This window comes from Saccostrea cucullata, unplaced genomic scaffold (assembly GCF_032062105.1).
Source record: "Saccostrea cucullata isolate Sc308-1 unplaced genomic scaffold, CSIRO_AGI_Scuc_v1 ctg914, whole genome shotgun sequence".
NCBI lineage: Eukaryota > Metazoa > Mollusca > Bivalvia > Ostreida > Ostreidae > Saccostrea > Saccostrea cuccullata.
The window spans coordinates 93882-106484 of record NW_026924391.1 but is presented as its reverse complement, the minus strand read 5'-3'; the positions used below and the strand labels follow the sequence as shown (position 1 = coordinate 106484).

General features: G+C 31.1%; 1 protein-coding gene and 1 long non-coding RNA gene across 2 annotated transcripts; both read left to right on the top strand.

Moving 5' to 3' along the window:
* The first annotated feature begins 7708 nt into the window (after nucleotides 1-7708).
* LOC134266341 (uncharacterized) lies at nucleotides 7709-9226 on the top strand. The gene is made up of 4 exons (XR_009991950.1): nucleotides 7709-7776; nucleotides 7986-8080; nucleotides 8919-9061; nucleotides 9167-9226. It is a non-coding gene; the product is annotated as an uncharacterized LOC134266341 (long non-coding RNA).
* A 304-nt stretch (nucleotides 9227-9530) lies between these two features.
* LOC134266345 (uncharacterized) lies at nucleotides 9531-11920 on the top strand. Its single transcript, XM_062748592.1, has 6 exons — nucleotides 9531-9548; nucleotides 9630-9681; nucleotides 9877-9921; nucleotides 10158-10733; nucleotides 11339-11439; nucleotides 11665-11920. The coding sequence occupies exons 1-6, from the start codon at nucleotides 9531-9533 to the stop codon at nucleotides 11851-11853; spliced, it is 981 nt and encodes a 326-aa protein (XP_062604576.1). The 3' UTR covers nucleotides 11854-11920.
* The last annotated feature ends 683 nt before the right edge of the window (nucleotides 11921-12603 follow it).

Sequence of the window (12603 nt, the reverse complement as noted above, 5' to 3'; positions counted from 1 at the left end):
TTTAAAATTAAAATATGAATTAATGTTCATAAGTAGGAAAAAATTAAATTTAATAATTTTTAGATATATAATACTTTTGAAATAAACTTTATTTAATCATTCTTATAATCATATCTTAATTTTTGAATAATTATCAGTAAATGAACATTTTCTTTGAAGGCTTTCTAACAATGTCAACCAGCACCGGTAAAAAAAGAAGAAATCTTTTGCAAGCACTTATACACAAGGGTATGCTTTCTTTTCCATGGCACCTGATCCCACTCTGGGGTTTTGGTCTATAGCAGCTCCCAGTTTGTATTATTTAAATGGATTAATTACATATGAACTGTTAAATGTACGTGTAAATTAATTTACATGTATTTTCTGGATACTCAGTATATGAATTCTTTACTTGATTAAGAGTAGGACATTCTTTGAAAATGGAACATCAGATGAAACAGATGTTGAATAGAGATAAGAGATAAAGGGGTTTGAAAGAAACACTATGCCCTCCAGCTGCATTTTAGCTCCATTGTACATAATATGCATTTTTCTTGCGTATTTTCTGAAAGATAAGATGCTTTGTTTGATGCGAAAGACCTCGATCGCACGCGCGCGTTAGACTGGTGTAAAATGTACTTGATGAAAGATAAAATAATGTATTTCACGATATGCTTCCCCTCGCTGTACGCCGGCCAAACTGGTGATTTTACCACGAGTGACATACACATGTATTGTGTTTGAACAAATATATTATACATGCATTTTGTGCCATCATACACATGTACTATGTTTTGGAGCTTAAGATGCATTTGTAAATACATATATGTATAGTGCTTAAATGTCATTTATTTGGAACTTTACTAACGTTTTGATAATACTACATTTGTATATGCTTGTGCAGCATGCACTGATGCCCCCGTGTGACAGCTTATGGCGAGGGTAAAAGTTTCTCAAATGCAAGTGAAGCTCCAAGGTCAAGGTTAAAATTAAAGCTCAAAATTGTTGGTATCCAAATGAAAGTCTTGTCAGAAGGAATGCACATTGAAAAATGAAAGTTCTGAGGTACTATAACTGTTCGAAAGTTAATTCAAGATTAAAGTTGTTCTTTTTTAAAGTGGGTCAAAAGGTCAAAAAACTTATACCCATTGAAAGCTCTTGTCACAGTGAATGCACATGTAAACTATGAAAGCCCTAGCACCAACTATTTAAAATTTATAACGTAAGGTTAAAATTTGGAAATTTTAGGTACGAATGAGTCAAACACCAAGGCAAAGAGGTCAAATTTGGTGGTGTATTGGAATAAAGGCTTCGCATAAATGACAATTAAATTCTCTCTTTTTTTCTGTATTTACTTCTATCTACCACCGTTATTGCATACAGGCCCGTAGGAAGCAGTTTCAGTGGGGGGGGGGGGGGGCACAGCCATATGTTTCAGTTGAGGGCACTCAACTTGACAAGCCATTGAGGTGGCACAAATGTATAGTAGCAATGTTTTCTATAGTATTTTATTACTGCATGGTTTTCTGTAGTAAACTGTATGTTTTCTATAGTATACTATATATCGGCAAAATTATGGTGAGACCCCTCCCCACGGTTAAATACGGCCATTACACATAATGGAGAGAGAGAGAGAGAGCAGGGAGAGAGAGAGCGAAATAGCTTGATACTTTTTTAGTATTGCAAGAGCGACAACTCAATCTGCGTGCCAATTTTTTCTTGTGAAAAGTCTTGGATGTGATATAAAAATTAGTAAGTTTTAAGAATAATTTGAAGTACTTTCACAAAAACAAAATCCACGAAGATAAATTTGAAGCACTGCAAATGAATTTATAGGATGAGGTGTTACCATTCATTTGATGTTGTATTTCACAAGCCTCAATTCAACTAAAACTTTTTTAAATTTTTGTTTTCAAAGTTTGAATTGTGTTAGAATGTTAGAATTTCAAACACATAATTGAAAGATCATTAAAATGACTTAAAATTCCTGAAAATGATGTCAAGTTTAGTATCATATGTACATGTATCACCATATATGAAATTTCAAGTTTAAATTCTGAGGATTTGAATTCAGCTTCAACGGATGTGAAAGTTGGTTGAACTTGGTTCACTATAGAAATGACCATTCTCTAATGCAGGAATTTTGTGAACATCCATATTAAAGTTCAACTGAATCAGCAAATAAAACGGAAAGCAAACAGTTTTTACATGTTTTAAAAGATGGCCCAATCCCGGTCATTTGCAGTCGTTGTTGACGTTGAATTTTGACAGTATCATCCATAGTGGCATATATACAATGTAATCCGCTCTGTTCTCTTGTACATTTTCTAAACAATCATTATTATTTTAAAAATGGCCCCCAAGGGTGGGGTACATTTTTACAATTTTGCCTATAATTACCACAGGTGCTTGGGGACGAGACCCCCCCTTTCCGTGTTCCGTTCTCCAAGGGTTCTTTGACTTTTTTGATGAAAATATTTTTCTATGACATATTTACAAAGTATTACTACTATATAAAAAATCCTAAATTTAAGCTAAAACAAGCCTTTGATAAAAATCCATACTTCTGTTTTAGTATCAGAGGGGACGATGGACCCGCCTTAGAAAGTGAATAAAATTTTACAGGAGCTTACAAATATATAAGAAAAATAGTGTAAGATCATTTTAAAACTTTTAAAAAGAATCGTTTGTTCTATATGATTTTTTTTATAGATAAGAGATGGATTCAATATGATAGTAAGACTGGCAGTGGCAATGTTTTGCTGTGGGAAACCCATAATTAAAAATGTGTCGGATAAAAAAGTTGACTAGGAGGTGCAGAATGGGATAATGTAGCAAAAATTCTGTGCAAGTCTTATTAAATTTCATTCAGTATTATAAGAGGAGCTGCGGATAAGACATGGGTACCCCAAAGCGTAACGGACAGACGTACGAACAGCTAAACATACAGACGGACGGACATCCTAGTCACTATACATGTATACCCTCCCACTTTTCAAGCGGGGGGAGAAGGGGTTTTAATTATCAAATAAATCATAGATGTACCATTTTTAAACATTGTTTAATTAACATTATTTCTAATTATTTTCACAAGAAATGACACTTAGATTGTTATTCCCAAGGAGTGTATAGGAACTATAACATTTATTTACATGTATTTATTTAGTCATTTATATAAAATGTTCTTCGACATCACTATTTCCAATAGGAAAAAAACATGCTTCGTTCTTTCTAACAGCCTTGATATCTGGAAGAATTTGAAGATGACTAAGATCCAATAAAAAGTGTCAAGAATTATTTTCACTTGTCACCCCTCCCCATCCATTGACGCCCTCACCCTAAAATCGGGGTAAATCGTGTGTATAAATTTGGTTCCAAAAAATCACAAAGAAATGGACATTGGATTATATTCTTGATATGTGTTATAAATAATTATCGTCGTTCAAACTATATGCATGTATGTTTTCTGTTCTTGTTTCCCCTTTTTAACTCTCAATTCTTGTTTTTAAAAAAAATGCAAGTATTTTTAAATATATGTTAAAGTCAAAAGTTAGTCACACTTTCTGTTTCAAGGACTGGAAGAAAACAAATCGGTTATTTATTTTCGTGAAGATTTAGTATTTTTTAGGATTGAATATTCAGAAAATGCCCATTCTGTTTATTTGAAAATAAAAATACAGTGTATACATGTACGAGTATATAGAAAACTATAAATATGTTTATCAAAGTTAATTTTTTTCGTTCCAGAAATGACATTGCATTTTGATCTATTTATTTCAAACAACAATTAAAACCCATCAACATCCTATATACTACACTATACGTGTTGTCCAATACACGAACAAGAATATTTGAGTTAATCACTCAAGTAAACTGGACGTACTAGAAGAATAGTAAACTAGAGATAAGTCTATGAAAAGGTGAGTATCTGTCGTGTTTGTGAATTTAATTTTTTTTTTAGAAAGCTTTGGCTAGAGTTATGGGCTGATTTCATAAACAAACCAAAATCCCATATAAGATATCTCTCTCTTCGTCCTATCTTCACTGCATGATAATTCAAATTTAAATCTCCGGACAGAAAGGAAAAAATTGAAAGACTTTTTCGTGGACAATACTTTTAATTAAAATACATACAGAAACTTTTAGCACTCTATTAAAGAGAAAATAAGTGATGGCCTTCAAACTGATTATTTTCGTGTGAAAGTTGATAACCTATAATCAATAGAAACAATATTTTTATTTTTCCAACCCGACCGCACTCTGGCCCGTCTATAAAAGAGATCAAGGAATCTAACTGTCGTTACAACTACAGACGAAAGTTAGATGGAACGCTGCTGGATTAAACGAAAAATAATCAAGCTGGAAAAAATCTTTTTGAGTAAATTAAATTAAGATTTTACGAAGGGAATCGATGATTATTTACAAACGATTGTGAAGGTGCCAAGATTTTAATTAGATTTTACGATGGAGTTACAGAGCATTGCTTGTGAGTTAGGGTTAGAAAGATTACAAACAGAAACAACTTTTGTGAAAGACGAAGTCCTGAAACGACACTGCCAACAATTTGATCAGGACCTAGAAGAAGAAAAATTCTTTGAGCAAGCCCGTCCAGATTATCTGGTGGAAATGGAAATGGAACATTCTATAAAGAATTCAAAACGAGGTTCTCTGCCTTCCGGATCGAATTTATTTCAACAGGCAATGCTAGAATACTTGAGAATTCTCAGAGACGAGGAAGAAGAGAAGGTACGAGTCAGTAAGATGGAAGAAGAGAAGATGGAAGATGATGATGATATTGTCAAGGATGATTTCAGTGTTAACACAAACAATGACAGTATTCTAGAAAAGAAGCGGAATACAAGGAAAACCTCTCTTGTGTACCCCCCTAAAAGACAGCCAGTGTTACGACGATTGTATTCCGTTCAATTAGACAAGTATTCAATACCAGCACAAAGTTTCGGGCATCAAAAACGACAGTGAAGTTAAAAAAAACTGAAATGACAGTTAAATTAAATAAGAAAAAGGAAGTGATTCCTGTTTTTTCTGATATGTAAATCGTTCATATTGAATGTTTTTCTAGAGTATTTTGTATGCATGTATTCCTGTAAAATTACAAAACTGTGTGTGTGTGTTTTTTAATGGTTATGATTATGATGAGTAAAACTCTATAAATCACTATTATTGTCTTTTATTGCCAAATGGTGTTCAAATTTATTATGATGAGCATTTTTTAATACTTGAAAGTAAAGGGTTAATTGTAAGAAAATACATACCAAAGTATTGTCTTATGATTTGCATAGTCTTTTATGGATTTTCTTGGGAGTAATAGTGTTAAATGTCATGGAACCATTATACAGGCCATATAAAATGCATGAAATGAACAACTATTGAGAAACAATGAATAGACCGAATAGTTTCGTTTAAAATCATCATTTAAAGTCATCATTTTGGTAAGTTGTCTATGGTCAATACAATATATATGACATTGTCGACAAATTACAATTTATCATTAAATCAAACGATGATTGACGATTTTCCTACTGATTTTTGGGCCATTATTTACAAATGTCTGAATTGTCGACGATTTTTTTCGCTATTCCATGATCATGATAAGGAGAAAACTGCAGGTGTGACCGGTCAGCAGGAGATGCTCTTTCCTCCATGGAACCTGATCCCACCTCTGAGGTCCGTGGTTGCTCTGCTCCTAATTTGCATTGTTTGAGTGGATTTTTGAGCTTGAATTTACAAATTAAATAACATTTTTATTAATGAACATAATAGCAGCACTGCCTACACAAATATACATCATCTCCTTATTCAAGGTCAAAGGGGGGGGGGGGGATTCAACGAGTAGTTGAGAGCCCGGCTCGCGCATGGTTATGCTGACTATATATCGACTTTTTTGTTTACTGTAACTCCTTAAAATTTCATATTGATTTCAAAACAAATTGATTTTCGTCAAAAATAATTTTTAGATTGTTCATATTCAAATCTTCACCACTCCTTTGCTTTTTTAGGATGTTTTGTAATTTAGTCAAAGAGAAAGGTATGGGCGTATTTTGATGATATTTTTTGATGTATCACATGAATAAATTTCATGATTTCAAGTTGTGTGAACATAGCACAAAATTACATAATCAAGATTTCTTGATGTTTTTAATTATTTTTTTATGAGTACAATGTAATTTCAATCTTGGGCCAATTATTTACCTGGAATTAGCATCTGATAGATATGACAATCTATATAATTTGATAAAGTGTGTAACGTTAATTTTATGCACAAAAAAAAAAATAAAATAAATCACGTATATGTCGTTGAAGTATTTCAATATTTTCCTTATCATATCCTGTAACGACCCAAAAACACATTTTCTTGCTAAAGTAACTTTTTTGCATATACAATAAGCTGTTGTCACAATTAAAAGCCTATACTAGCTATTAATCTGCAGGGCTGATATAACATGTACCACTTTTTGTGACTTAACTTTATAAAAACAGTACTTTTGATATTGCAACTACATGAATGTATGTTCCTTGTTCAAATTCTTTAAATTCTAGAGAAATATGATACAATAAGCTATATTCACTGATTATTTATTCTTATTTGCTTCAGAAGATGCGTGCTTATTTTGAAAAACAAGATATAGATGTAATAAAAGATTTCCTTTCCTTATCACATCCTGATACAGGATTTGATATAGAAAAAAAAGATATGTATTATTTTCAATGTTTATACTTGTACTTTCAAAATTATACTTTATGAATTCGAAGGGTTTGATGTACTGAATGCTGGAAACTTGTATTCCTGTGTATCATGAGAATTTATGTTCTGTTCTGAAATAATTTTTTTTTATCAAATTGTGAAAGGATAAATGAAAATTTCTTCAAATCCAATAAACCAATCATATTATTTTCAATTTTACAATACTTATAGTACTTTCAACAATAATATGTTATAAACAAAAAAAAAATTAGGTTACTATAAATGTGAAGGGTTTGATGTATTTTATTTATTTTCTTTACAAAGAATGCTGGAAAGCAGTGTTTATTGTTATTCCTGTGTTTTTAAAACATTATATTCTGAATTTATGTGTTTTTCTGAAATAAGAAATTTTCTATCAAATTGTGAAAGGATAAATGAGAATTTCTTCAAATCAGAATACAACCAAGCAGTATTTAATTAGCTTTAAACACTTTTTTTAAATATGAAAGGTGAGAAATTGTCGTACCATCATGTATCACGCAAGATACATTCACTGTATATTACGTTTCGTCAGACCCCTAAATTACGTTGTATGTGTCAGTAGCTTCATCTAAACAGTCTTAATATAATAAAAAATATGTTACGAGTACTCGACTGTACTAATCGGCTAGACCCCGCGACTATTCAACTAGATTATCCGAATGAAATCAAATCCACAATCTCTTATTTTTTGCTCATTAATCTTTAGGTGTCGAAAAATAATTTTAGTTCAGCCTGTAAATCATTTGAAATGTAGTAAGGTGAACTAAATAAAGAATGAATTCTGCAAAGTATCAATGATCAATCTATTCAATCATGTTTTATTGCTTTATAACCATCAAAGAGAAAACTGTTTTCATTATTATATAGATGTGTCCTATTTTTACTGATCAGTTCTTAGTAGAATGAAGTAATATAATTATATAAGTCAACAAAACCTAATAATTTATTCACTTTAAAACCGCAAATCGTGAAATTACACAACAGGCAGTGAAAAGGGCATTTTTACATCGCATAGGAAAAGAACACAGTGCATAGAAGCATTGCAAGAAAAGGTAATTATATCGTTTAAAAACAAAAACTATTTTTTCTCCATACACAACTGTTTATTTTCATTCATTTCATGGCATGTCAGTTAAGTAATTTCCAACTTCCTTAATTAATTCTTGGAATAATAATTAAATTCTTTAATTTCTTATGTAATCTGTATCAAGTTAGTTATACAAAAGAAACTTAATTTCGTTTTTTTTAATGTTGAACAAAGGTGATCTTCCAAGATGGAGATTATTTTGTGCGTCTTGATAACTTTGACTATCTTAAGTGGTGGATTTTCATTTCTAGATGAAAATAAGCTTGTGGGTAAGTAGAAAAATGATTCATATAAATATATATCATTATCAGCTTTAATATATCAAAATGTTATGTTTAAAGGTTATGGTTAAGAGTATTGAAATTTTTACCATAGGTACAATCCTTAATTGTTTTGATCTGGCCCAAAAAACATAAACTGAAAATAGACTTAAGTCAAAATTTTAATTTTTTTTTATCTTCAGTTCCATTCGATTTATTAGCTTAAAAGTTTGCAACTGTACAAAATACTTCAATTCAAACATATATTGACAATTTTATTTTATTATCGAAATTATTAATATCGTTTTGAAATTTTGACATAAGTCTGTTCTCAGTTTATGGTTTGGGGGCCTGGTAGACCCGAGTTAAGTATCAAATCAAAAAGTAAACGAGATGGTCACAATGATACTATGGCTATATAATACAGAATCTGCGAAAGTCTGTTTAAATTTTATTCAATGGTATAGGAAGAGTTGCAGATAAAAGATGGGTACCTTCAATATTATAGAAAGAATGGCAGTGTCCATATTTTGCTATGAGAAAAACCGAGATTGTGTGAGATCAAAAAGTAAAATAAGACTTGCACAATGGCACTGCATGACAAAGAGTCATTGAAAGTCCCATTTAATTTCATTCAGTGATATAAGAGAATTTGCGGATAAGAGATGGGTACCCAAAAGCGAACGTCTAGACATACAAACAGACGGACGGACACCCCATCACTATATACCTCTCTGTTTTTCAAGCGGGGTTATAACAATATACACTACCTTTATAGAGCAAAATATGAATTTTACAATTTCTTTATCTTTTTATTACATAATCATAAGTAATTTATTTCTCTCAGAACTAAACTGGTATATGACGACAAAGATAGCGGATATTATCACCGAAGAAGTAGATATTATAACACAATAATATGACAGCAGATCAACGGGACTGTGAAAATAAAATCTCTCTGGTATCAGACACTTGTTTTGAATGCAGCAGGTAAGTCTATCGATCACTTTATCTCACGATTTAGGCTATATTTGAATATTATTTGCAAATTAGCATTTCGTTTCTTCTTTACCTATTTCTTTTTTTCCCTTAAAGATTAATTGTTCAACAAGAAGAAAAAAATGCGGAACTTTTGCAAAAAGCCTTGGGTAAGCTGTAGCATTTGGAATATTCTATCGACGCTTAAATTGTTTAAATTAAAACTATACTACATGTGTTAAAATATTTTTAGCTTTATTGGTAACATGTAACATAATAGTGTGTTCTATGCGCTTGGCGGCAAAAAAAAAGCTATTTTTATATAGATATACATTACCTAAAAGAACTTAATTAGAGAAAAAAATATGGTGTTCAAAAGAAATGGCAAAAGGTTGAAAAAGCTATTTTTAGCATTAAGGTCACGGTCACAGGCGAAAGTCAATGACCTTGGTGTCATTTGAAAGAACATAATTAGTGAAGTATGCATACCAAATATGAAGTCTGTATCTTTCACGGTTAAATATTTATGGCAAAAGTTAAAGTTGACAACAGACAGACAAACAGGTAAACAGACAAACAGACAGACAGGACAAAAACAAAACCAAGAAATGGCGACTGGATAAAAATCCGAGGTATGTTGAAGTTTTTTATTTAATGACATTTATTACATTCAATATTACAAGTAATACCTTTTGATTGTATGTTTTTAGGTGAACAATATTTTATTCACAAAAGTGAATGAGATCGTCCTATGTTAGTCCTCTCCCTACTTTTTATTGTTTCCATTTTACGAAAATTGATTTGATATTTGTCAATTTTATTAACAGACAAAATAGCGCAGGGTTTGAAGAAAGCTCTGAAGAAAACTAAGGGTAATTTTTATTACAATATTCTACGTATCAACTATATCTATTTTGAATATGACATTTTCTTTTAGTCACAAAGTCATTTTGTTATAGACAAAGTAATAAAAGCGACTTGAGTAAAGATTAAAAGTGAATTATAAAGTATGAAAGAAATGAATTTAAAAATTAAGTACAGTTTTATCAAGCATCTTTTCTAACTTCTATGTATGTTTAAATCTTTTTTATGTTATTTTACTCTGTAGAATTTTTTGTGAGAAAACTGGTACCAAGAATTGTGCTGCCAGATATTCCCAAAATAAAGTTACCTGAAATTCATGAAATCCCTAGTATAAAGCTACCTGCAATCGAAATACCCTCAGTAAATATTCCTGATATTAAAATTCCAGATATTAAAATACCAAAAATCGAAGTTCCCAAAATTCCACAGGTTAAGTTGCCAAAAGTTGAAATACCACCAATCACAATACCGGCTGTCGACATCAAAAAAATTAATTTGAAAACTCCTAAAATTAAAATTCCCAGAATAAGCATTCCAGAAATAACGCTACCAAAAGTTGACATGCCTAATATTGAAATACCAAAAATCAGCCTTCCCACTGTAGATCTCTCAAAATTTCGAATACCTAAAATAACAATCCCGAAACTAGATTTTGGAAGTTTTCAAATCCCTAAATTCACATTACCCAGCATAAAACTTCCAAAAATTACCTTTCCAAAAATTGACCTCGGAGGAATCTTCAGAGGAAAACGTTCTATTACGGATTGCAAAGAATGTGAACAATATAGGACAGACAGCGAAGAAAACATTATTAAAAAAGGTAAGAATTTTACGAATTTTAAACTGCGAATTTGACTGCCAAAGGTCCATTCTCATCTTGTAGAAGAAAAAGCAACTGTTTCATATACATATGGCACCCCATCCTTTCTTAGACTGCTTTTTTCCTAACCGCAAGTTATTTATCTTCTGTTAAGATTTTCAAATTATTGAGATAATTTTCGAAGCATACTGTAAACCAACTATTATTCGCGTCATCTTTTATTCGCGACTCGTCCGTTTGAAATCAATCGGCGACAATTAATTATCAAGACCGAGGAAACATTCCTCTACAAATACTATGCAAAATGACTGGTTCGTAGAGATTAATATTCGCGAGTTAAAGTAGGTCGCGGAAATCGCGAATATTTATAGCACACGAATAAAAGTTAGTATACAGTAAGTGAGTTGTTTACTAGGCTGCCTAAAGGACATCTGGAACGATTTATTATAAAAGAAAGGAGTCTCTATAAGCGAACTATGTAATATTAAGTCATTTAAAGTAGAGTTTTGTCTAATGCTAAAAAATATTTATCAGCATATATGCACACATTTTTTGTATTGTTTTATTAAATGTTCAGTACTTCAGTATTTTTTTTTCTGAAACAGTCTGTGGTGCCAAATATATTAGAGATACAGAATCAAGACAATGGACGCTTGATAAGTTACGACAGCTGTATTCTGGTCTAGAGAAGAATTTCTTATATAATGTAAGTGAAAAAAAATGATTAAAAGTTGTGAAGTTGTGACTTCACTGCAAAGTTAGAGGTACATGTGCATAATATTGTACGTTACATTTTGTCACAGCATTGAAAAAAATTATAAAAGCATATTTTACTCGAGTTCTGACCATTGCTTGTAAATAAGTTAAAATCATTAGAGTCAAATATAATTGCAGTCAGACGGTATATGAAGTTTGAACATTATTCTTTTAGGTTACATACGATGAACATTCCTTGGATCCCAACACTTTGGCTGTTCAACTGATCAGTATTGAATACAAGCTTCCAAATATAACAGATATATACACTTACAATGCGACGAGGGAACTGTTGTACTTGAACAATATGCCACGGTCGGCTGAAATTCTTGCATCAAAATTGTATCAGGACTTTGTCAACTAGAACGATTTTTGTATATTAAATATTTTATCAATGACCAGAATATATTTCGAAAATACAAGAAAGAGAAACTTTTCAGCATCTTTTGAAATTTTAAAATTACTTCTTTTAAAGAAAAAATTGAAAACTGAAAAAAATGTTAACCCAGTAACCTTAATGTGACCATGTTTAACTAACCATTTATTCACAACTAATGTAAAAGTTATTACTTTGGCGAGAATTTTATAGTCGTAGGACCAGTGATTTTGACATTGTCAAATAAACCATGGATTTTGCTCAGACCATATCTTGGAATCACATGAATCTTTAGTATTAAATATTTGCTTCTTCAGTTCTGTCCTTCAAAGTCGTAGCTAAACCTTAAATCAATGCGTATTACTTTTATTATGCTGTAAACTTGTCCAAAATGATTGGTACTTAAATAATGCATATGAATCTCTGGATACAAGAGACATGAACCTTTGTATCAGGGATGTACTTCTTGAACTACTCGGATAAAAAGATTCTCAGACAAGAATTTATTTTTTTTTTCTTTCGATGGAGTAATGGATATTGTAATCATTTAAAAAATACTTTGAATAATATTGACAATTCAATGTAAAAATACTAGGTGTACAAATATATAATCGATAATATAATATATAAATAATATGTTATTTAAAGGAAATTTTAAGGTTATTTTAAGGAAAATTTGATAATACATAAAGAGATTATAGATTGACACACCACTAGTGATTCCAGTATACCACCAAG